The sequence below is a fragment of the Chelon labrosus genome (genome assembly GCF_963514085.1).
Source record: "Chelon labrosus genome assembly, chromosome: 17".
Classification (NCBI taxonomy): domain Eukaryota; kingdom Metazoa; phylum Chordata; class Actinopteri; order Mugiliformes; family Mugilidae; genus Chelon; species Chelon labrosus.
This window is the reverse complement of record NC_140350.1, coordinates 9,137,862-9,163,630: the sequence shown is the minus strand read 5'-3', so window position 1 is coordinate 9,163,630 and position 25,769 is coordinate 9,137,862. Positions and strand designations below refer to the sequence as shown.

The 25,769-nt window shown below is 41.0% G+C and overlaps 2 protein-coding genes and 1 pseudogene across 3 annotated transcripts; all 3 read left to right on the top strand.

Moving 5' to 3' along the window:
• Positions 1–1,614: 1,614 nt before the first annotated feature.
• On the top strand, positions 1,615–10,273 carry LOC311502147 (annotated as a pseudogene). Its single transcript, XR_014699998.1, has 19 exons — positions 1,615–1,821; positions 1,922–2,169; positions 2,261–2,409; positions 2,803–2,931; positions 3,037–3,198; positions 3,309–3,674; positions 3,758–3,917; positions 4,020–4,123; positions 4,915–5,010; positions 5,675–5,691; positions 6,600–6,707; positions 7,911–8,158; positions 8,255–8,403; positions 8,477–8,602; positions 8,689–9,078; positions 9,215–9,342; positions 9,422–9,581; positions 9,677–9,780; positions 9,868–10,273. The product of XR_014699998.1 is annotated as an uncharacterized misc_RNA (transcript).
• Positions 10,274–10,414: 141 nt separating this feature from the next.
• Positions 10,415–17,562, top strand: acat1 (acetyl-CoA acetyltransferase 1). Its single transcript, XM_084564980.1, has 12 exons — positions 10,415–12,363; positions 14,152–14,199; positions 14,293–14,410; positions 14,531–14,626; positions 14,788–14,888; positions 15,075–15,218; positions 15,295–15,445; positions 15,537–15,632; positions 15,995–16,108; positions 16,458–16,522; positions 16,733–16,890; positions 17,136–17,562. Exons 1-12 carry the CDS (start codon positions 12,313–12,315, stop codon positions 17,254–17,256), a joined length of 1,263 nt encoding a protein of 420 aa, XP_084421106.1. The 5' UTR covers positions 10,415–12,312; the 3' UTR covers positions 17,257–17,562.
• Positions 17,563–20,365: 2,803 nt separating this feature from the next.
• On the top strand, positions 20,366–24,928 carry LOC311502146 (transmembrane protease serine 2-like; the record flags this gene model as incomplete). The annotated part of the gene is made up of 12 exons (XM_084564278.1): positions 20,366–20,380; positions 20,476–20,671; positions 21,498–21,524; positions 21,627–21,764; positions 21,856–21,989; positions 22,684–22,796; positions 22,904–22,944; positions 23,106–23,274; positions 23,897–24,067; positions 24,166–24,260; positions 24,477–24,619; positions 24,704–24,928. 12 exons carry the CDS (start codon positions 20,366–20,368, stop codon positions 24,926–24,928), a joined length of 1,467 nt encoding a protein of 488 aa, XP_084420404.1.
• Positions 24,929–25,769: the final 841 nt, after the last annotated feature.

Here is a 25,769-nt window from a genome sequence, read left to right as displayed (position 1 = left end):
GTGATTAGAGTTAGTGCTCAGAGATGACATCATCCTGGAGGTTAGTAGGTCAGTCTACAGAAACCGCATGATGACAACAGGTAACTCCAGACTCAATGGGGAATAGCACTAGCGTATCATAACATGGTGATATGAACGAGTTTTGCGGCAGGTAATACATTATTTAGAGCATTTGGTGCCCCAGTCACTCCCACTACATGGTTATATGTGGATCTAAACATTACAAGTTATATGGGTGAGTAAACAATTGTATTTTAATACCAGAAATAAGGTCCAGGTTTTAAAAAAACGGTAGTTCCCCTTTAAAGGCTGGTCTTGTATTATGAAAAACTACTTATGGATAAATTTGTGGCATGTCTGAAACAAAATAAATAAATCCTGCGTGGGCAGAGAATTCATTGTGTGTGACATCCTTCCCGACAGCTGGTCTGTATGCAGCCCGATGATAAACTGTGTGACTCAGGAAAATGTAATAAACTGTATGTTGTAATGATGACCTATAAATAGATATGCCCAGACATATGCCGACACAAGTCCTGCGGTTGTCATAATAATGGAAACGGGTGCCAGCACAACACAGTACCATCCAATAGTACTACAAACCACAGCCTCCAAAATGAAAACTCAGTCGAATCAACTCCTCTCTGTCTCTTTAAAAAGGCAAAAGTAGACAAAACAAATTTGTAATAATGTGCATCAAGAGGAATTGTTAAGTCTTTGTTTTTCACATTCATGTCAAATAAAGAATCTAATGAGGCTTTTCTTTATGCCAACTATTTCATCCGTATGTCCGAGTGCACAGTAAATCAATTTAACTATGACATATGTTGAATAAAGAAAACTCCTCAAAGTGTCAACTGTTAACATAATGTAATGAAATAATGTAAAAATGCCGTGAAGATAGACAAATAAGTACTCGAATTACAGATTTGTAAAAAACAAGTGAATAACAGACACCCACAGCTTCTCTAAAAACATCTGTTGTTTCTTTCTTTTATTTATTTTTTTTTCAGTGGAGCAACCGCCCATGTATGTTAGGCAAGGTATTTACGGGCAACCGTATTGTGATTTTAATGTTTGATGAGGAAAGACCATCATGGAAATATACAGAGACGTCAGGTCCAAGAAGACATTCAACAGGGCTTTTGTTCACAACGTGACACAACTTGTCTGCTCACAAAGTACATTTCTTTCTTAGCAGAAACAGTAGCCTGAGGGCTGGAGAGTCCATAAGTAAAGATGTCTGTTTTCATAACACTCTACCTCAAGCATCTGATATTTTCTTAAGATATTCTCATTTTAAATTGCCTAGATGTGTGAATTAATATACAGTACTGACAAAGAACATGAAGGACATTCTGATACAACAATACACTCAATACTGAGAGCACCTGCGTGACCCTAAAAACGTCCCTGTTGCCTTCCATCTTCCACATCACTTAATTTAGAACTCTGGTTAGTCCTGAAGTAATAGTTGCGTTTAAAATCTGCAGAATCTGCATGCAAATGTCATGTGTCATGCCGTCATAATTATAGGCTTCTTCGGGGATTTTTTTCTTGACTGATCTTCTTATCTTGTCATCCATAAATGGAGAAGTCCTTGAGTCACAGGTCGAAGAAGGCAGTTGCTCAACACGCCCACTCCTCTACACACTTCCACTATTCAGGCTATATAACAGCCGACCCCAGTGGACATACACAAGTCAAAATCAGCGAGGAAGAATGAGGTCTTTCACTGTGTGCATTCTACTGAGCCTGGCTGCTGCAGGTTGCTGTTTGCCTGCGTCGGGTACCACTGTCCAGGATGAAAGTTTTGCAGAGGTATGTGTCATCACTTTTACCTTCATGTGTCTGACTTGTCTCATCTGCTCAGTGTTTCACAGATACTAATAGTCTTATCTCACCTCATCTTTGTTCGCAGGGCTACCTGAAGAAATTTTTCAACCTAACGCAGGAGAGTGGTCCAGCTGTGAGGCGGGGGATCAGCCCGGTGAGCAAGAAGCTGAGTGAGATGCAGAGGTTCTTTGGTCTCCAGATCACAGGGACTCTGGATGCCGACACCTTGGCCATGATGAAGAAGCCCCGCTGCGGCGTTCCAGACGGAAACATTGCTCGTTACTCCACTTTTGGAAACAGTCCCAAGTGGGACAAAAACAGCCTGACATACAGGTGAATGATCTGAAGAGAGAATGTGAGAGAAGTTTACTATTACAGGCATTTCATGTGGTTAATCATTGAGTTGTAATTTTCTGTGCTACAGGATCGAGAACTACACACCGGACATGTCTCAGGCAGAGGTGGATGACTCCATTGAGAAAGCTCTGCAGGTTTGGGCCAAAGTCACTCCTCTGAGATTCACAAGGATCAACAGCGGCACCGCCGACATCATGATCTCCTTTGGTCGCCGATGTGAGTACAATGCGCAGTGTGATTTGATAAATGTATGTTCCAGTCATTTCTTCCTGATTGGCTTTTAGTGGACTGTTTGTATAGTTACAGTATGGTTACATAATGCTCACTCCACACAACCAAAGCACCATCATTCCACTGATGCCGTGCAAGTTTTTGCAGCTTCTGTCCCAGAGCTTTGTTTCTTTTACAGTACATTAAGAGTTAAGAATGTGCTGAAATGTCTGCGTTTACTTTGACACAGGCTGGTGGCTATAAGATATACATTTGTGTGGTGTGCAACTAAAGCAATAAGATCTCCCTTGGACAGACAATTGCAGGAAAACATATATTAATTGCACATTGTATGGAATGTTTTTGTATGTTTAGTTTAAAATGTTGTCTTGCTTACAGCCCATGGTGATTATTACCCCTTTGATGGCCCTGGTAATACTCTTGCCCATGCCTTCGCTCCTTCTCCTGGTATTGGAGGAGATGCCCATTTTGATGACGATGAGAAATTTACTTTCCGCTCAAGCTCAGGTAAGTTTGTTAATTTTTACAGAACATGGCATCTTCTTTTACTTAATTCCTCATCTACTCTAGAGGGGCTGTAACTGATCCATCACTCTGCTTTCCCTGCTTTAGGCTACGTCCTCTTCATGGTCGCCGCCCATGAGTTTGGCCACTCTCTGGGCTTGTCTCACTCCGATGATCCTGGTGCTCTCATGTACCCTGTGTACTCATACAGAAACCCTGACACCTTTGTTCTGCCCCGGGACGATGTAAAAGGCATCCAGTCCCTGTATGGTAAGTTGGAGGTTCTGGATCAGTGTTTGATTATTACTTCCATATTGGTACTAGACTGGGTTTTGTTGCCTTGTGATGCTATCTATAAAGATATTTTGTTTAACCTCCAGGTGCAAACCCTACTAAGGATCCTTCAGTGGTTGAACCCGAGCCCCCCACCACTCCTGATGCCTGTGATTCAACCATGGTGTTGGATGCTGTGGCCACCCTTCGAGGAGAGATGCTCTTCTTCAAGGACAGGTATAGATGCACAGCAGATTTCTCTAAAATATATAGCCAAAGTCTCATTAGGATGATTTCCTGTCCCAGGTACTATAAGATTGTGTCCCTGTGTTTTCTCAGATTCTTCTGGCGCAGCTACCCTCAGAGCAGGACACCTCAGCAGACTCTCATCACAAACTTCTGGCCTAATGCCCCTGTCAACATTGATGCTGCTTATGAGAGCCGCCAGTCAGACAAAGTCTTTCTCTTCAAAGGTACATGTTGCCCATGTCGATCCAAAGCATTCATACCATTTATCATTCAAACTAAGTTACATGTTACAATCTTTTGTCTACAGGCCGTAAAGTGTGGGCCTTCAGTGGCTATACCCCTGTTCAGGGCTATCCTAAAAGACTGACCGCCTTTGGTCTCCCAAGATCCGTGAGGAAAATTGATGCTGCTCTCCATGATGCGGAATCTGGCAAAACTCTCTTCTTTGTAGACAACTATTACTACAGGTTTGGTTACAGTATAAATAGTCATCTTTGTTTTCAGATTACTTGCATATTCTTTTTTCATTTGCTTCACTGATTCTGTGTATTTATTTTGTCTTTCTTCAGCTATGACGAGGGTAGGAGGACTATGGACCGGGGATTCCCCAAACGGGTGGATCAGACCTTTCCAGGCCTGACCAACAAGGTGACAGCAGCTTTCCAGCAGAGAGGTGAGTCATCATCCATCTTCCATGTTTTTTTGGGGGTTTTTTTGCGTTTTTGATAACGTGTTTTTTTTTTGTTTTTGTTTTTTTTGCTTTCTTAACACTTAGATGACACCACAACTAATAACCAGTCAGCAAAAACTAAAAATAGGAAAAACAGCCAACCTGTAATAACATCATCATTACAGCGATGGCGTGCAAGTTCTTGTAGCTTTTGTCTCACAGCTTTGTTTCCTCCATAACAGTACTTTAAGAGTTTAAGAGTTACGAATGTGATGAAATGCCTGTGTTTACTTTGACATGGGCCGTTGACTATGAAATAATCCCCGTCAAGGGCTGTGTTTTTGTACGATAAGTGGTTAATTATTTCATGTCCTGGCAAAGTGCAAAGTGTGTTCATTATGTCAGCTCTATTCCTCAGTTTAGTTTTCTTGGCAGATATCATGTTGGACATGGAAGCCTTGTCTTGAGTGCTCTCATTCCTATCTCATCATAGTTACCCCTTGACTTTGATCCAGAATCCCTGCAGAGACATTATATCAAACATGTCATTCAGCTCATTGTCATTTGCAAGCTCAAGGCGCTGATGTTGTGTTTGCTCGTCAGTTTGTTGCAGAGTCATTCGTTTGCGTGTCTTGGGTCATCTATAGTTTGACATAAATTATTAATTTATGTTACGCAAAGCCAGGTGACGGATAGCTATGATGAGGTGATATCAGTCAACTGAGGAGAGCCGTATCTGTAAAATTGTTTTTCTGTAAGAAGCCAGAAACTAATATGGAGCTTCTGTCCTGCAGGTTTTACTTACCTCTACAGCGGACCCTATGTGTTTGAGTACAGCCTGAGGACTGGGAGGCTGTACCGTGTGCTGAGGAACAGCTTCTTCCTGCGCTGCACAAACTTCTAGAGCAGCTAATTTTAAATTTATGTAGCCACGCCTCTAGAAGAAGAATGTATGTACTACAGTGTTAAACTCAACATTTCTAAACATTATAGATCAGTATTTAATTCAATCATATTTAGACTGTATGCATAGATATTATTTTTCATGCTTGCCATTGATTTCTGTTTAACAGGACAATTTAAAAACAGGTCTCGAGAAATTAATATTAATAAATAGATTCAATTAATACACCAGTACAGCATCCACAAATTAAGTTCCAAACTGTACATGAATGGTGCATCTGCAGAGGGTTCCTGTACTGATTTCCATTTTCCAACTATGCCATTTATGTACCAAGAGCAGAAGTAATCACATATTTTGTGTTTTTGTATAATTTGTATTTATTATATCCTTTTTTTTTTTTTTTTTTCTATTTTGTATACATATGTGCCCTATTTATGCTGTTTTTATTGTTTTTGTATCTTATCTTTACCATTCATCTCAACTGGGCATTCCTCTCTTTTGGCTGTTTTGTCAATAATTTGTCATTTGACTAAATCCAACTTGCAGGTGTCTTATTGGCTTATAAGTGGATACTCATATAAAATTACCCATTTTTTACATCATACATTATTGAAATTGTCCTTTGTAGTGTGATGTTGACCATGATGAAGGCAGCGAGCCGAAAAATGTCTGTCTAATAAAGTTGTTCCATTTATGACAAGCGCTGCTGGAGTCTTGAACTTTCTACACGTTTCTGACTAGTTCTATAGCTCCACTAGTTGGCTAATGTATTCAGACGTTCCGCACACATCATATTGCATTTTGAAGGAATGTTTTTATCCCTTGATAAGTCTAGCTCCCCGGTGATGTACAGCAATGTATGCATATAATTTTATATATGACAAAGGTGCAGTTAGCTCACCTGAGAACAATTCAGATTGCATTGCAGTGTCTGCTGTTAGAAAAAAAAAATAAAAAGTCTCAACATGAGATTCTATGAGGATGATCTGGGTGATTTGCAGCCATATTGAAATCACCCAAAAGGAGCTGGCCAACCGTCTGCCATGAAGCACATCTTTACACTGATTGGACTACATTCACATTGACAGTTACTAACAGCTACCAAATACTGGAATTGAATGTGGCTTTCCCCCTTTGGTGATGAGTAGTCTAATTACCGCAATTAGCAAACTGCCCACAGAAAGCACCTGATGTTGTCTATTAGTGGCAAAAATCCAAAGTGTTCCTGTTGATAGATCATTCATACAGTGTCTGGTCTACCGTACATCATATACATGCCAGTTCAAGCCACTCCAGCTATCAGCCTCATCTCGCCCTCCACACCAGCCCCACCTTCTTATCACTACAGCCATTATGTCTCTCGTGTTGTTCCGAATGGGCCTGTTCAGACACTTGCAGGAATGTTTTGTTGCCCAGTCAGGCATCTTCCCCTGCTCTTCCATCTTCCATCCAAAACACTGAGACTGAATGTTTCAGGAAATAACAAGATGGTTCATTACGACCAGCTGAAACAGAATCCGAGATAAAGAACATCTTAAGCGCCCGGAGTTTCTCCTTCTTCTTTGAAATAAAAAGGGAATCATGGAACCAGCTTTCAAAACAGCGATGGTGGCGGTTGTTGTAGCACTCTGTGGAGCTTTGCCCGCCACTTCACCCAGCCAAGAGGAGCTCTTAAAAGCCCAGGTAAATATGAATGTTATGAACATATTTCTCTGTGTGCTGTGTTAGCTTACCTGGTAATAATATCCTGTGATATCCATTACTTTTCAATGTATCAACATCAATGCCAAAATGCATTGACTTTTCTGAGGATTTTGCAGGGATATCTTGATCATTGGCCAACTGTGTCACAGCGATAAAGAAAAACTTTAAAGTAAAGTTTAAAATACTGTTGGTGTATAACATGGGGGAAAAAATGGAGCATATGCCTGCACATTGTGAAGATAACTATAAAATTATGTATATTTTCTTCTAAAATATTTTCAAAGCGTATTTTCAGGTATGTTGAGTATATATTTGATTGAGTGATTGTACCTCCTGCCTTCTGTTATGGTCTAAAATAGTCAGAGGAAGCGATTGAAGTATTTTAGAATGTGATTATTCTGGAAGTGAATCATCTCAGTGTGGCAACACCTGCGGTTATGGTGAAAACGGGCGACTTAGCATTCTGTAATGCCAGAATTCAGGAGGCAACAAATGGCTCTTGGGCATCTGTTTTGGCAGAAATACAACAGAACAGCAGCTGATGTATGTGTTTATTATGCAACAAAACTAACTCACACTACTTTAAGAGTCTATGATTTCACTTTCCGCACATCTCCCCAATTGTGAAAGCTAACCAGCTTAGCAAATTCACAATATGAAATTTCTTTTATTATGGAAACAGACAGTTGGTGAATGTAAATATGTTAATATCACAAATGGTCCACCAATGGTCATATATGTGTTTGATTTCTTGATGATTTTTACTTTGCATACATTGCATGACAGTTGCAAGCTAAATTAGCCTGACAGCCAGCCCCTCCTCCCCCGCCCACAGCATTTTTGTTGTGAAGATGGTCTGGAGTCAAACCACTGGGAACTGATTATGACCCAGCAAAGGTCTGCCGGGCCAATGAAACCATTTGAGCAGGTTTAATGGAAGGAAGAGTAACAGCAATGTAGCCACTCATCATTTTAGCACCGTGGAGTTAAATTTGTTTACAATAAAATGGCTCTGACTGGTTGGAGGACTATCCAGTCGCATGCTTTTTTTCTCTGTATAGGCTGAAACTTGGCCCACAATGGCTCCAAATGGCCTGTTACCAGACTCATATTCTGAGAATTTAGATTTGGCCTGGCTACAACGAAACCTAAAATCAGTTTATTTTCATTTTCCTTCTCCAGAAGTATTTGTCGCAGTTTTACTCTGATACGGGCGTCAGTGCCTCCAGAGCTATGCAGCGCAGCTCTCTAGTGTCTTTTGAAAGCAGTCTCAGAAAAATGCAGATGTTTTTTGGGCTGGAGGTGACGGGGCAGTTGGATTCCAAGACACTGGAAGTGATGTCTCGTCCCCGCTGTGGTTTCATAGATGTCAACAGATATGGCCTCTTTGATGGCCGACCGAAGTGGGACAAGACTGTGGTCACATACAGGTACGAGAATCACACAAAGAGCACCAAACAGAGAGCACTGAGCTTAAGTATAAAGTTCATCCAACCATAGAGCAAGCTATTTTCACTCTGTAACAGGATATCGGACTACACAGCAGACTTGAGTCAAAGCGATGTGGATGCCACCTTAGCAAAGGCTCTGAAACTCTACAGTGATGTCGCTCTGCTGGATTTCAAGCGGATTGACAGTGACACCGCTGACATTATAATCAAATTCAAGGCTCGAGGTAATGTTGTCCATTCAGGGCCTTTGAAATGTTTGGTTTTGTGCTAACTTTGCTCTTCTGCTCTACAAACCAGACCATGGAGATTCTTCTCCATTCGATGGGAAAGGTGGAGTCTTGGCACATGCATTCTCCCCTGGAGAAGACATCGGAGGTGATACCCATTTCGATGAAGATGAAGACTGGACTCTAACCTCAGCAGGTGAAGACTGTAACAGCACTGGTAATGTAACACTACAGTATAGCTGGTTATGTGCCTGCAGTAACTTTATCAGTATGTGTATACAGGAACCAACCTGTTCTTGGTGGCAGCTCATGAGTTTGGCCACGCTCTGGGATTAGCCCACTCTGAGGATGTGACAGCTCTGATGCATCCTGTCTACAAGTATGTGGACACAGAGGGGTACACGCTACCAGATGATGACAGAGAGGGAATACAAGCTATATATGGTGAGAGCTTAACTAATCCAAAAGCTGCAACATTGCATTTCAGAAACAGAGCAAATATCACAAAAGCAGTGGCAAACTCTCCTGTCATTTCTCTCTTTTGTCTCCCAAAGGAGTCAGAGCAAAATCTGATCAATCAGAGCCTGGACGTCCTCCAGACAAGTGCAACACAAAGTTGAGCTTTGATGCTGCAACCTCCATTCAAGGGGATCTTTACTTCTTTAAAGATGGGTCAGACTTTTATGCATGTTTATTTAGTCACTTGACCTTTGCCGGAAACATGCTACTGTTACAGAGCTGTTAGTTTAATAAGATGAATGTTGTATATGACCACTGTCCACTTATTGTGAATCTCTTTCTTTCTTAGATATTTCTGGAAGAGGAGCCATAGGGATAGCATCATTATGAAGACAATTCAGTCTGTCTGGCCTGGAATCAACAAAGTTGATGCTGCTTACGAGAATAAGAAACAGCACACCGTCATTTTCTTCGAAGGTATAACATTAGCTTTATTAATTGTTCATAGAAATGCTGGGAGCGGTAACAAACATAACTCAACCTTTTGACACCACAGGGACCCATTACTGGGCTGTGACAGAAAACACTGTCATACCCGGTTATCCCAAACCTCTCAGCGACTTTGGCTTCCCTGCATCCGTCACCAAGGTACATGCTGCTGTTCATGTGCCATTTACAAGCAGAACCCTTTTCTTTGTAAAGAACAGATATTGGAGGTGAGTAATGAGGAAATACTAACCCGAAGAGCACAGTCCGGATATAGACAGAGACTGTGTGCTGATTAACACTCTTCCTCATGTTACTCATACAGTTACAATGAAAGGAGAGGCAGAATGGATGTCGGGTATCCAAAGTTCATCCATAGGGAATTCCCCGGGATCGGCTTCCAAGTAGATGCTGCTTTTGAGAAAAGAGGTAAGTCACAGTCTAAGTCTATGCAGTCTAGCCACTGCATTATGATCCTGTTTGTAATGATACTAATGATGCATCTCACCTTTTCAGGTTACCTGTACTTTTCACAGGGGTTCAGACAAAAAGAGTACCACTATGAACAAAGAAGAGTGCGTCGTACTCTGCTGAACTATGAATGGATGGGTTGCTAAAGAAACACAGAATAACATATACAACAAACTCTTACTGCAACTTTTCACTGCAACTTACAATCAATTATTATAACAACTATTATTTTTTAAAGCCTTAAACAACTCATTCATATGAGAGGGTGTATGTAAATGTATGGGATGTACAGGGTCAGCACTTACACATCGTCTGCCATAACTGTTGCTGATGCCAGTACGTCCCTTATCCCTTGCATCAGACACCCATGCACTCATCACCAAACCCACCGTGTGTTTCTTTTATTCTTTAATTTCATTAAAATTAGTCCTACCCTTTAGTTTTGAATGTCTATTATGCATGTTCCATTATTATTACAATGTTTAATGCATTCGTCACTTTTCTTTCCCCAGTGGAACTGTTTAAGTTGAAAGGAAGCAGAAAAAAAATGGGTGCATGAGAGGAAGTGTTCACAGGTAGCTAGTCTAGCAGACACCTGAATATACTGTTTCATACTCACCTACGATCAACATGCAGTCTGGCTTGTGTTTCTGGATCGAAAGAACAACCTCAAAGACACAGGGAGAGAACACCCAGACTCAAATGTAAAGTCTGTAAAATGTAATCAATATCTATAGACTTACTTTGGGGCTAATAGCGAGCTCCTAATACTTCACCTCAACACAACATCCAGTTTTAGACTGTGACAATGTGATTTCTGTTAAGTATAGCCATTTCCATTTCAGTCCATCTAATTTGACAGGCTCAGTGAACATAATGACAGATATATGTACCACGGCTGAGTTATTATTTCTTGGCATGTTCTCCAGTGTCATATCTGTTAGCCAAAGTTAGCCATCTAAAGCTGTAATGGAGAACTTGTCTTCTGACCACCTAACCTGTTAGGGTTACCCTATTAGTTAATACAGCTGTATAAATATTATAATATCACATAGTTTATCAGTCGTGAAGTGACAGAAACAACTAATCATTTTTCTGCCGTCTTTAAAGTTTCACCTTTTAGCGCATGCATACACCGTTAAGCTAGATGTGTTACAGCTTCAACGTCCACCTCTTCATTATTTGGAGAACCTTTGGACAGAACACACAAGTTTGACAAAGTCATGCAACTACTGTGGGTACCTAACCCCCCCCCCCATCCTGACATCGGATCTGCACTCCTGAGTACAACCTTTTGAGTTTAGTCAGGAGCTGCAGGAAACTAACTTGACTGAACTGTCTAAAGGCAAATGTATCACAGGGGTACTATGAAAAATGTATTGACATCAAGTTAAGTTCTTTGAAGGTTACCTTTTGATTTAGTCCAAATATGTACATCTACATTTCAGAAAGCAATGCCTTCATGAGTGCTAGGTTCAAATGGGGCTTCGTGACTCATCACATACAGTAATTTGATGACATGACACATGAATCAGATTTAAGGGGGATTAGGGTTGCTAAAAATCTACGTGAGTCACGTGAATAATAAGACATCTGTGAACGAAAGAACCAAAATTGCTTTGCAATGCTTTAGGAAATGAAACTGCTTGTCTCAGTTTTTTCTTCAACTGGTGTCAGAATCATACTGCCATCTTCTGGAATAATGTTGGTGAGCATGATTACCAGATTACAGATTACCATTCAATCCATGTGTCATTGCTTGACATAGGCTAAAATAATAAAATTAGTGTTATTATTTTTCAGGGTTTTGACATAAAGACTATTTGTTCTATTACAGGGGGTTTGTTTGCTAATAGCAGCAGTACAATATGGACAAAAACAATAATGTGAGAGCACATAGAGTGAAATACAGGAAATACAGCATTAGTTGATAACTCTCTTCTGGCTCATATAAGCTGCTTTACCAGTGCAAAAGTCATTCCTTCCATGCAAACAAATCTAGTTTATTTTAAAGTTTAACTCAATATGATATAGCTTTCATTGATCCAGTCAAATGGATAACTTTCATCTGTTTTATATTTTTTGAGTTGGATAGGTGAATAATAATGTCAATGTCAGCTACACTTTTTTTGCATATGCTCTCATATCCTAATTTTTGGCCATATCAGACAGCTGCTTTAGGAAAACATACACGTTTAAAAAAAAAATCATTAATATAAATAAATATCATTATAATAAATAAATTCATATGACGTGCTTCAAAACATCTCGAATTCAAATGTTAAAGCAGCATATAAAATATAAATTTCAATGTTGGACTGTTATCTTTCAGTGAATAGCGTTTCATTGTTAAAACTTCAATAACCATCATGCCCCGCGAATGATGACGTTGTGTGACACACCTCTCACTGTGATTGGTTGACGTATTTACCCCTCAGCTGTGCTGAAGGTGAAGCGAGTCTGTGTGTGAGTCCTGTCTCCCCCTCCAAAATGTCATCCAATGCACTCCTAACCATGCACGCTCGAGTCTGTAAACGCCTGGTAAGTGACGGGGCGTCAAGTAATGTGTTTGGGTTTGTCTGGGATATTGTTATGTGTCGCTAGGAATGCTACAGTTAGCAACAGCCTGTCCACGCGAGGCCCTGGTTAAGTTGGAGCTGCTCTGCTAACGTTTTGGTGTTTGTGCAACGTCCTTGGCCAAAGTAAGTAAGACAGCAGCCTGAGAACACCTGGTAACCACAGCATGTGGTTCAGGGAGCTTAGAGAAGCGTTTTCATATCACTGGCTTCGTCTTCTCAGTAAAGTAAGAAAGAAACTAACAACGGTAGCTAGCCCACTGGAACCATAATAAGCATCTATCAGTGTCTTTGCAGCATGGCTAACATACTGTATTTCATGCTAATAGCTTGATGTGAAACCTTGAATCATTTGATTCAATAAGTTGTAGACTTGATAAGAAAGACTGTACATATAGGCACTACATTAGCTGTGGAAAATTAATAGTTGTCATAATTAAAGGGATTAAAGGTACTGCTCTGGAGTGGTTTACGTCTGATTTGTCTGACAGAGGTTTTTCTGTGAGCCTCACTGATTGTACGTCATACTCAGCCCGGTGGAGTCCCTCAGGGTTCTAGCCTGGAAGACAGCCTGACTACACTCAGCCACAAATTTTTGGGTGGAAAGTTGGTCTGGAGTCATTCTTTTAGAAACTCATCATGCTCCGGCAGAGATCTGCCCCGGGCCTATCACAACGTTTGAGCAGGCTCCATGCGGTGATGGACAGAAGAGTAACGGTGACATAATCATTCAGGTCATCTGAGCATCATGGAGCTGAATTTGGGCGTTCTCATGTGTTGTTGTGGGTTTGAGAAATGTCACTAGTTGCTACTGAAATACTGTGCCAAATCAGTGTGCACATCTGACCAAGTATGGTCCCAATGCCCAGATGTCTTCTTGCCCCAGCTGGCTTATTGAGGATCCATTGGGAGGTAACCTGTGTGGACTTGGGACAGCCCAGAATGGATTTCGTGGTCTTCATTAAGTACACTGCTGTTCCAAAATATCAAATGACCGAGTTCAGACTTGAGAGTTGAACTCGTCAAGTCTGAGTACAGGAACCTGGTTAAGGCCTTTATGATGTAGTGCATGTCTAACCACATACACATAAACACCTGCAAAGGAGATGGTGGTAGACTTCCAGAGTGCCTGGCATCACCTGCAGCTGGAAACCATTAATGGTGACTTTGTGGAGTTTGTTCCAACCTGCAAGTACCTGGGTCGACAGATTCACGCTGTAGAAGAAAGGACAGAGACGGCTTATTTCCTGAGGAGGCTTCAACAACTGCAGGAAGCTGCTGCAGATGTTCTACTAGTGTGTTGTAGCCATGTGACTCTTCAATGCTGTAGTGTGCTGGGCAGGATGTTGAGTAAGGCTGATTCTGTTGTGGGGCCAGAGCTGGAGTCCTTAACGTCTCTGGCTGAGGAGAGGACTCTGAAGGCAATAACAGGCAGAGGATCACATTCAGTGACAAGCTGTCCTACTCCACAGACAGGTTAAGGAGGTCATTTGTCCCTCAGACCATAATTATATCACATAAAGGAGTTATTTGTACTTCATCAGACACAGATTTTAGCCCTGAACTCTGCCGGAATTTAGGTTGGCCTAAACACTGCTGTTTTGTTTTTTTTACTTTTTGGCTTATTTTGTCATTGTACGCTCTTTTGTCAACATTAGTTTTTTCTAAATATGCTTTTTATTCCCACTGTGGGGGATAAATTAAAGGATTATTTTGTCTTGTCTTATCTTATCTTATTACTGTGCCATCGTAGGCTCACAAGTACCTGTCAAGAACCTACACATCTCGCCCTTCTCTCAATGTAAGTACACTACCACTGGAATCTCACATTCTCATCGCAATCAAATGTTTCCACTGCACGCACTGAAGTGCAGACTTTAATGCGTGTTTTCAGGAAGTCGTCATCGTCAGTGCAGTCCGTACTCCAATGGGCTCCTTCAAAGGCACCCTGGCTGCAGTTCCAGCCACCAAACTGGGCTCCATTGCTATTAAGGGAGCCATAGACAAAGCAGGTATGTTCAGACACTTCACTGTCACTGACTTCCCATTCTCCCTCATGTGCCTCAAAAGATCTTTGCACTGAAATCTGTAGATAGCTGTGTTCATACAGTGATTCTACTTCTTGTCTTTAGGCATTGCTCCTGAAGATGTGAAGGAAGTCTACATGGGCAACGTACTTCAGGCAGGAGAAGGACAGGCTCCCACAAGACAGGCCTTGCTCGGAGCAGGTGAGGCCTCGCTGTTAGACTTTACCAACACTAAAATGATTGGCAACGCGTCACAATATTGATACACATATGCTGCCTAACACCAGTGTGAAATATAAATAGAAGCATAGCTGAAGAATGGTCAAGAGTTTAATTCTTTCAATGAATTTATTTCTCCCCAGGCTTGACCCTCGGCACTCCAGCCACAACTATCAACAAAGTCTGTGCCTCTGGAATGAAGTCCATCATGATGGCAGCCCAGAGTCTAATGTGTGGACACCAGGTAGCGTTAGCATTAAATGCATATGTAGACAAGATAAATGGGCAGTATTGTGACCAAAAACAAGCTGTGTTTATTATAAGATATCACTGATTTTGTCATGCTGAGGTATATGGGTTATAGGATTACAGGCATTATAAGAAAAGTCGCTTTATGTAGTAGACCGTATCTCTATATGTGTGACTTCAGGATGTAATGGTGGCAGGAGGCATGGAGAGCATGTCCAACGTACCTTATGTGATGGCCAGAGAAACCCCAACCTACGGAGGAGTGAGGATGGAAGATCTCATTGTCAAGGACGGACTCACAGATGTCTACAACAAATTCCACATGGTAACTGTAAACCTTGAGTTGAGTATTGCCTTGCTGGGAAACTTCTTTACAGGGCCATAATACTGTTGTTTAACAGGGCAACTGTGCAGAGAACACAGCCAAGACCTGCAGCATCACCAGAGAGGAGCAGGACGCCTATGCCATCGGTTCATACAGCCGCAGCAAAGCAGCATATGAGTCTGGTGTGCTGGCCAAGGAGATTGTACCGGTCAGCATTCCCCAGAGAGGTACATGAAGACATGAAGATGGCAACGCTTTCTTTCTCTCGGACCTGTGACGTTTGTCATTTACAGAGCACTGCATATCTGTTTTTTGTAGGCAAACCTGATTTGGTGGTGTCTGATGATGAGGAGTGGAGGCGGGTTGACTTCAGCAAAGTTCCTAAACTGAAGGCAGTGTTCCAGAAAGAGAATGGTAATGATGCACTTTCCATTAATATTTGTTTGAGTCTTTCTTTTGCTGCCTCAGTTTGCAGTGTTATAATAAGCCACTGATTATCTGATGAGAGAGACAGATGAGAAGAGATGTTCTGCTTTAAGTTATGATTTAATCATGCATTTACACAAAGGGAAATTGAGTATTTAATGTATAAAGATGTTGTTATTTACACTTATTTTTGCTCGTTTTCTTCTTATTAAAGTGAATGTCCATTTTAAAAGATGTCCTATTTGCTAAAGGTAGACATTACAATTATATTACTCTTTAGTCATTCTAAAAAATAGTAATCAGGATAGTAAAAGATCTGTCTTTTAATGTACACTTTGATTGGTTTTCAGGCACAGTGACGGCAGCCAATGCCAGCACATTGAACGATGGAGCCGCTGCTCTTGTTTTGATGACTGCAGACGCCGCAAAGAGACTCAACGTTACTCCACTGGCCAGAATTGTCTGTAAGCTTTACACACACACTTTGCTGTGCTTGCAGAGTGTAGCTGTCAGTTTGCTAGTTCGAAGTAATGGAAGATTTGTCGGGCCAAGTTCGAGTTTTAAATCGGTCATCACAACAAGTGTTGTTATGTGCTCTTGTCAAACACTCATTTCAATAAAGTGGTTGGGAAAAAAAAAAAATCTAGAGACAAATTTTATTCCTTAAATACATGTTCAGTGTGAGGTATAAACTCTGGCTGTAAAATAAATTGGCTAAACCTTAACTCTACAGTTACAAGCTCAGTGGTTTGTCTGGTTTTATTAAGTCACAGAATTAATGTGTTATGTATTTTTATTTATTTTTTAACGTAGCTTTTGCTGATGCTGCAGTCGCTCCCATTGATTTCCCCATTGCGCCTGCATTTGCCGTTCCAAAGGTGAGGATGAGGTTGTCATTTGGCACTTTTGTGTTTCTTTATCTTTTTATACTTTATGCGTATATTGTGCATATCGCTTTTAATGTTAGAGTCCAAAGGAGTGACAATAACTTTTTCAAACTGACAGCAATGTCTATCTCAACACACAACTGCGCTAATAGATGAAGAACTCTAATAATGTTGTTGACTTCCTCTGCATGTCTCTGTTAGGTCCTGGATGCAGCAGGACTGAAGAAAGATGATATCGCCATGTGGGAGATCAATGAGGCCTTCAGTGTGGTCGTTCTGGCTAACATCAAGATGCTGGATATTGACCCTTCCAAAGTCAACGTCAACGGGGGAGCTGTGTCATTGGGACACCCCATTGGGTAAGCAGCCAAAAGGGACAGGCTGGACGGGAAAAGGAACCAAAAATAGTTCAACTTCAGCAACTTCAGCCAACTTAACTCTGTAGTCAATGTTTAAACCAGAATCGGATGTCTCAGCATTCTTTTTTTTATAAAAAAATATTATATATTATATATATATTCTTTTAAATGTTTTCATGTTGAAGATGAATTTCTGGAACTCGTGACACACAATAAAGTTTATCTTATTTCCCTTTCATTGTCAGGATGTCTGGAGCGAGAATTGTGGGTCACATGGTGCACAACCTGAAGTCAGGTCAGTACGGACTGGCAGGCATCTGCAATGGCGGTGGTGGAGCGTCCTCCATTCTGATCCAGAAGTTGTAAAAAAAAAAAAAAAAGTGCCGGATAGGAACCGTCTCTTTTCCGGATATGCTCATGTTAAACTGTGTGGTGACCCGCTGTTTGTTCCAAATGGTTAAGACATCTGTAAGCTCCTTTTTCCTGTGAAGAATGCATCTGTTACAACTTCAACGACAGTGGCCTTAATCAAACGGCAAGTAGGACTTGGCTCACAGGACATCATGACTCCAGTTTCAAAACACTCCTGTTTGAAGAAATGCCTGCGTGCAAAAAAGGTTTCGTATTTAACTCTAAATTGAAATGGTTAAATAAATAGTTTTTATGAAAGCACTGCTTTGTTATGGGTTTCTGTGGCTATGGGTTAATGGTTAAAGGTTTGACCTCCAATAAGCAATAGGTATGTTTAATGCATGAGTGAAAAATGATGTCATGATGTTAGGGGTTATTTAGAAATTGGCCACTAGATGGTGCTATTACTAATTTTTTATGTTACAGTTGTTGCAGTCGATGCAATAAGCAGAATCAGAATCAGAATTCTTTTATTAATCCTTCAAGGAAATTGTTTTGTTGCTGTTGCTCCCATAAAGGGACAGTTGCTAGGTGACAGAGCAACATAGCAAAAAGTAATACAAAAATATATAAAAAATAAAAGTAAGATGCCGTAGGTGTGCCTGTGAATGTGAATGGTTGTCTGTCTCTCTATGTTAGCCCTGTGAAAGACTGGAGACTTGTCCAGGGTGTACCCCGCCTCTCACCCGATGACAGCTGGGATAGGTTCCAGCGGACGCTGTGACCCTTAACAGGAATAAGCGGTTATAGAAGATGAAAAGTAAGATGCATTTAAGTAAAAGAAAAAATATTACACAGGTATTCACGATATACAGAGGTAAAAGGTTGCAAATAAATTAAAAGCGACTGACGTGTTAAGAGTGACCAGCACTCAGCGGGAGGAGTTATAAAGTTTGATGGCCACAGGCAGGAATGACCTCCTGTGGCGTTCTGTGGTGCATTTGGGTAGGATGAGTCTGTTACTAAAGGTACGCCTTAGACTGGCCAGTGTGTTGTGCACATAACATGCCACAGCTGTTTTTTGTTTTTTTTTGTCTTAGGCGATTAAATGACAATTAACTACTTGTCCATGGCTCTTTTGCCCCTTTTATCATCCACCCTTTCAAATACAGTATCATTAACACTAGGGAGTGTTTGAAACGTTATCTGTATAATTTCAGTCGCCTCATATGTACAATTGGATCACGAGTCTTATGACGGACAGACGTGCTGATATGAAGATAATGGTGGAACACAGATACTTCCTTGTGGGGTTAAAAGGAAAGGGAAGATAAATGTAATAGTTTCCGAGATGGATATTGTAACCTGGAAAAATAAAACTGAACATTCCAACAATATATTTGGTTGAATTAGTAATGTTATCATTTATAATCCATATATTTTTATTATAATGTAATGTGATAAAAGCTTTAGAATACAGTGAATTTGTAATTCGTTATAGGACCATAAATTGATTCATTGCAGCGTGCAATGACATGTACGATGATGCCGTAAATCCATAGGTAGAAATGAACTATATAAATACAAGCCCATTTACCATACTGCTATATTGGATTCATTAAAGTGCATTTCTACTATTGGTATTCAAAACCACAACAAAACATCTAGCCACTCCTTTACACAAACACACAGCCAGTGCCAAGCACTGGGCACAACTCTGGGTTCATGTTCAAGGACACTTAACATGGACTGGGCATCGGACTGCTAACCTTCTGGTCTGCAGACATCATCCCGCTCTACCTACTGAGCCACAGCCACTTCGGAAAGGTCATGAAGAGGTGCAGTACAAGAGACAGACAGCATAGCTAGTTAGTGCTCTTCTATGTCATATTAGATGAATACAATGTTGCAGTGAAGTCAGTTTATTTTGTGAATCTCATCGTTGTCCAGGCTTTCTTTTAAATGCAGTCTACTAGGAAGTGAACAAAGGTTCCGCAGGCATCACATGAACATGACGGTATGTTCTTCCCTCTCTTACCGGCTGACTATTGTATTCCATTCCTTTTCCTCTCCTGCCAGTTAACACATTCATATGTCGAGTTGAATATTAACAGGGTCTAAAAGTCCTTTGGCCATAAGGGATTTTTAAGTCTAGTTGCCTATTTTCCTCTGTTACTCATTAAACACAAGGAACACATCTCTTTAGGAGGGCCAACAATAACACTAACGTAAGGACCGTACATATTACACCCTTTTCAGTTGACTTAAATCTTTTTCATCTTCAATATACAAATATATAATATAACTGTTAACTGTTGACGTTGATTTTTAGTCTGTGTCAGTGCTGTTAAGTGAACCGGAAGCTAATGTCATTTTGTTCTTGAATATGTTATTTTTGAGGAAGGAGAGAGGTTCAGTGAACGTTTCTGGCACGCAAACTTACACCAGAAGAAGAAGAAGAAGACGATTCAGTGATACTTGAATACGGTTTTTCCAGCCACTGCAGGTTTGTGCTGCTCTGTGCTGCCTTCTATTCTTTTCAACCTATCTGAAAACGTCTCAGGGAAGACAGTATCAGCATTGGCCTTCGTCTGTACCTTCCCGTATTTGCTCGTGTCATTTAACAAGTGCTGTACAAATCAAGTGGCACACACCCCATTGGCTTGAGAACACAATGGAAAAGGTGTGGCCGTGGCTGTTGAGTACTTTGAGGAATAGTGCTAGTGAGAGACACAGAGAGAAGACTGAAAGAGCGGAGGGACAGACAGAATTGGAGCGCTTAAGGTAGTGGGAGATCTACTCAGGAACTCTAAATAAGTCAGCCTACTGTGGTAAGTTAATATTTATGTATTTCAAGACTTCGAACAGCTCTTTAACCAGTTTATAAAATCAGAAAAGTAATAAAGAGAATTTCCAATACAAGAGTGTTTTACTTTTTATGTTCTTTTTTGATATAGTTTGCATTCCCAGTGAAATATTTTTAAAAAGTTTGTTTTAAAGAATGTTATAGATCGTGTAGTTATCAATTGTGTCATGAACTGTACTTATTACTGGGACCTTATACATTTATCATGAATAAAAACAGTTCAAACCTTTCCAGATTTGACGTCTCTCATTGGGCACCATGAATAATAATCAGGTAAGCTCTCTAACGTCCCACATTATTGGTCTGATGCCTCAGTTTTATAACTGAATTAATGGTGAACTCTGCTTTTTCTTTTTCTTTAACTCCAGGCGAATGGTCCCCAGTACGACAACTTTGGGTTCCAGCACCATGGCGAAAACCCCCCTCCGTATCCCACACAGCCGACGATACATCCTTACCTCCCTCAACAGACCCCCAGCTATGTGGTCGCCCGTGCTCCCGCAACCATCAACACCTTCCACACTTCATCACCCAGAACGCCGCCTTCTACAAGACAAAGGAAAGGTACAGTGATATTTGATCTGTCACGGAAGTTTTTGAAGTGAGACTGTGTTGAATAATGTGCAGAATGTGGGAGACTTTGATAAGGCAGTAATAAGGCAGATACTCACACAGATGATTGAAAACAACTGCTGCTTTGTATGTGTACATATGTGCATGCCCAGCAAAAGAGGATTTTGATTTTATACTTTTTTAAAAAAGTCGAAAATTAACTAAAATAATAAAACTCTGGGTAAATATTGTTGGAACCTGACCGAAGATTTAGTGTGCCATTCTTTCCTTAACAGTCATCGTCGGTGTGGTCACCTTATGCGCGTGTCTTGTATGGGCTCGTATGAAAACAAACTGGTTTAGCAAAAGGAAAGAAACACTGTATTTAATTTTTTTATTTTCTTTTACTTTTATTCAGAAGGAAAACACAAATTCATTTACATTTCTGTGAATGTGCCAGAATTGTGCCAAATAACAGTGGGTTATTTGGAAACATGTAAAAATCCTAAACCCTGTGTTTAAGCCTGTAGTCTTGGGTTCACAATTGGTCATAAACATAAAGCGGCTGCAAGTTATTTGAATTTGCTTCTGTGACGTACAGTAAGGCTGCAGAGCTGCAGTCTGCGCAGCTCCTTGTCACAGTTGCAGTACAGTATTCGTTAAGCCACGCTCATGTGTAAACCATGCAAATTGTGCTGTTTGCATCTAATTTTGCATAGGTCATGCATAGACAAGCAAGGAGAAGTCATTTTTTTCTTTTCTTTCCCTGCAGGATCAAATACATGTAGCTGCAAATACATCCTGTGTATATCCCTGTGTGTGCTCCTTGTCCTGGCAGTGGCTGGATTCTTGGTGTGGTACTTCGGTGAGTTCATTTGAAAACCTTTGCAGCTGTGTAAAATGAGTTCAGTCATTGCATAGAGTCACGTGATCGTGTGCGCTTTTGTACATGTTTTGTATTCATTAGTACATGTGTGTGTGTTTAAAGTGTTCAACCAGTGTCTTCAGGGGAAGCGGTGTGGACAGGATGGGGAGTGTGTGAGCCCCTCTCAGTGGTGTGACGGTGTGAGCAACTGTCCGTATGGAGAGGATGAATCTCAGTGCTGTAAGACATTCAAATCAACACGCCAGTCTTGCACACACGCATATGGTGCTACTATTTATGTTTTTTAAATGCTGCTCTCTTTCCTCCACAGTTCGATTGCATGGGCCCGGCTTCATGCTTGAGGGATACTCAGCAAGCAGCCAGGAGTGGCTGCCTGTGTGTGCTGATAACTGGGATGACGACTATGGGAAAGCTGTGTGTGAGCAGATGGGCTATGGCAGGTGTGTATTGTCTTTTGCATGTCCGCAGTTTCTGTAGTGCATGCTTTATAAAAGTTAACACATACTCTCATTCAGTGCATTTCTGGTACCTTATAATTTCTGTGATATGCTTTTATTGGACATTAGAAGCACAGACATGCAGCTCAAGGGGCAGTGTATGATGGGGTGCAGTTCAAAGTTAGATTCCTAGTCCTTCATACCCTACATTAATGAACAGATAACTAATACTAACGGTAAACACAACTTAAAATGGTCAGGTACAGCAGGTTGCCCCCCAGACGAGAGGGTTAGCAGTTTGATCCCCGGAACATGCCACATGGCAAACTCTTGAGCAAGACCCATCAGTTGACATTTTGGTGTGTGAATGTGTGAGTGCTTGTGTTAGCAAATGGGTAGATGTGTCACTGTGACTGTAAAGCACTTTGAGTACCAATAGGCAGAAAAGCAAATGGGAATTTTCTGTTGGTTTGTATTATAACATTCAAATTTCTAGCCCATGCAAATACTTGATAATGCACGACTGACTTTGGTTCAGTGTCAGAAAAAAGAAGGACAGAAAGATAATTTCCACATTCTGCAGATTTGGAGAGGAGTAACCCTCCTGCATGACATGAGTGTGGCAGTTCAAACTAAGCGCAGCATGCCGGTCTCACCTCACTGGTCACGTGTTTGACCTTGTGTGTGTGTCCCTCAGGCAGGATTATCAATCCTACAGTCAGACCAGTGCTGGTTCTTTGGCCTCCAATGGATACATGAAGCTGAAGAATGGAAGCATGTATGGACCATACATACAGTCACAGTTCACTCACAGGTATACATTCCCGTCTATGGTATCATTTATACACAGTACAGCAGTGATGAATGTGCTGTCTTAAATATACACCTTTTTTTTTTTTTCGTCATCCTTTCCTCTCACAGCCAGATGTGCTTAGCCCATGCTGTCACACTTAAGTGTATTGGTAAGCTACTGTTTATGACATGTGACATGTGCAAAGCCAATTTAGACAGTGGTACTTCTTTTTGATAAGGGGTTATACATTGACATCTATGGCTCAGGTTTTTTTCTTTGAGCCAAAGATTTAAAATAAAAATAAGTCGTGTTATGCTCCTCCTTCCTCAGCATGCGGCAAGAGTTCAGCAGCTCCCAGTGCTCGAATCGTGGGAGGCACGAATGCTGTAAATGGGGCCTGGCCGTGGCAGGTCAGCCTTCAGATTAATGGCCATCATGTTTGTGGAGGCTCCATTATCAGCCCATACTTGATCCTGTCTGCTGCACACTGCTTCCAAAGGTCTCATTATATTATATTATATTATATTATATTATATTATATTAGATGAAAAAAAACATTGAAAATGCTTTGCTACAAGCAAAGAACAAAGAATGACAAAGAATGAGGTCAGCTGACTACCTGAATATACTAAATGACCAGGTTATTCCATCAATGGAGTTTTTCTTCCCTGATGGCACGGGCATATTCCAAGATAACATTGCCAGGATTCATGGGGCTCAAATTGTGAAAGAGTGGTTCAGGGAGGACGAGACATCATTTTCACACATGGATTGGCCACCATAGAGTCCAGACCTTGCCACAGTGAATGTGTGCTGTAATCAAAGCTAAAGGTGGTCCAACAAGATATTAGAGTGTGTGACCTTTCGTTTTGGAGGCGACTTTTTTTTGACAGGGCAGTGTAAATTTCCAGTGACACGTATCAGTATCAGTATCATTTATTACCCCAGTGATTCATGAATTGCCAGGAAGGTTAGTGATAGACTGTGAAGCATGCATGAGTGTAAAATCAATACCCACACCTTATGTGTAATTCAAACTTAAGCTCTCTTTGTTTTTTGACTGACATTCAAGAAAACAATCAGATATTTATTTTGTGTTTTCTTACTCCCCTCATTATCAGTAACTCCGATCCAACAATATGGAGGGTATACTCTGGTGACGTGAGGCTGTCTAGTATGAGCTCTGACACAAGAGTTGAGAGAATCATCAGTCATCCAAATTATAATTCAGAAACGAATGACAATGACATTGCTCTCCTAAAGCTGAGTACTCATCTGGATTTTTCGAGTAAGTGCTGGCAAGTCAAATTCATATTACGTCAACTGAATCACACTGGTATTCCAATGAATGACAACACTTGAAGCTCACATGGGTTTCTGTCTCAGGCAGAGTGAGGCCAGTTTGTCTTCCCAACATCACCGTGCCTATAAATTCTCCTGGAACTCAAGCCTGGATCACAGGATGGGGAGCCTTGCAGTCATCTGGTAAGTAAATATGTACCAACTGTCCATGTGCAGTGGAATGGAGCTAATACTATACGCTGAGAAACCTGTAAATGCTTTCATGCCTCCCTGTAGATTATTTGTTCAAATGTTTCAGTGGTCAGCTGATTTTTCTGACTTCAAGATCAAGTAAGAAAACTGTGCTTTTCATGCTTGGCTGAGTTAACTGTGGGTGTGCAATCATTATTTTTTTCTCAGGGCGAACGCCTAACATACTAAATCAAGCCCAGGTGACCATTTACAGCAGAGAGACCTGTAATGAACCCGACATTTTATATGGGCTAGTCACTCAGAGCATGATCTGTGCAGGCAAACTGGAAGGAGGAGTTGATTCCTGTCAGGTTAGTCTGAGTTTGTTTTCTCCATCGTGGCCCCGGCATATACAAAGACATGTACACACTAACTGAGATATCTGTGTTCTGCAGGGTGACAGCGGAGGGCCCCTGGTGGTCCAAGTTGGGGGTGTATGGTTTCTCGCTGGAGACACTAGCTGGGGGTTTGGATGTGCAGCGAAGAACAGGCCAGGGGTTTACGGCAATGTCACCTACTTTACTGACTGGATATATGAACAAATGCAGGTAACCCTGGTAAATGCAGAGATGTACTCCTCCAATATGCAACAGGGGGAAATCTTCTTTATTATGAATTAACATTAAGCCTTGAAGCACAATAGCTCTGGCAGACCAGTCTTTTGATTCGTTTTTTACCAAATACATTCTCATTTTCTGTTTTTGACTAACCATTTGGTTTATACACTGATCAGCCACAACGTTAAAACCACTGACAGGAGAAGTAAATGACATTGACCATCTTGTGACAATTCAATGTTCTGCTGGGAAACTTTTGGACCTGGTATTTGTGTGGATGTTACTTAGACACGTACCACCCACCTAGACCAGACCAGGCACCCCCACCCCATAGCAATGACACTCCTTGATGGAAGCAGCCTGACACAGACACACACACAAAAACGTTTCAGGAACAAGTCAAAAAACAGCACAAGGTGTTGACCTGGCCTCCACATTCACTAGATCACAAACTGATCAAGTGTCTGTGGGATAATGCACAGAGGGCCCTCCCCTCAACCCACAGGACCCAAAGGCCCCCACTAACAACATCATGTTTTTGAGGCACAAGGGAGACCTACACATTATTAGGAAGGTGATCATAATGTTATGCCTGATCGGTGTATGAAGTTAAAAACATTATCAAAACATTTAGTTTGGACAAAAAAGACCAAATAGCTGTAACGTATCCTCTCATTTGAGAGGATTGAAATTAGTATTGTTTACTACTTATGCTTGAAAAATGACAGTCATTACTTTACAGTTAGTAGTTAGCAAAGTAGTTGCAAATTATTTTAATTTTGGTCAACTACTCTTATCAGCTCTATTCCACATTGTTACTAAAATTCTAATGGTAAATGAACAATAGAAAACATATGACCAGCATTCACCATACGCTTTCTAAGAGCTAGACTGGTACAGTAAA

Coding starts and splice junctions, on each gene's coding strand:
- acat1 (XM_084564980.1), top strand. CDS start 12,313: ATGTCATCCAATGCACTCCTAACCATGCACGCTCGAGTCTGTAAACGC. Junction 14,200..14,292: donor CATCTCGCCCTTCTCTCAAT/GTAAGTACACTA, acceptor GCGTGTTTTCAG/GAAGTCGTCATCGTCAGTGC. Junction 16,523..16,732: donor CTGCATTTGCCGTTCCAAAG/GTGAGGATGAGG, acceptor TGTCTCTGTTAG/GTCCTGGATGCAGCAGGACT.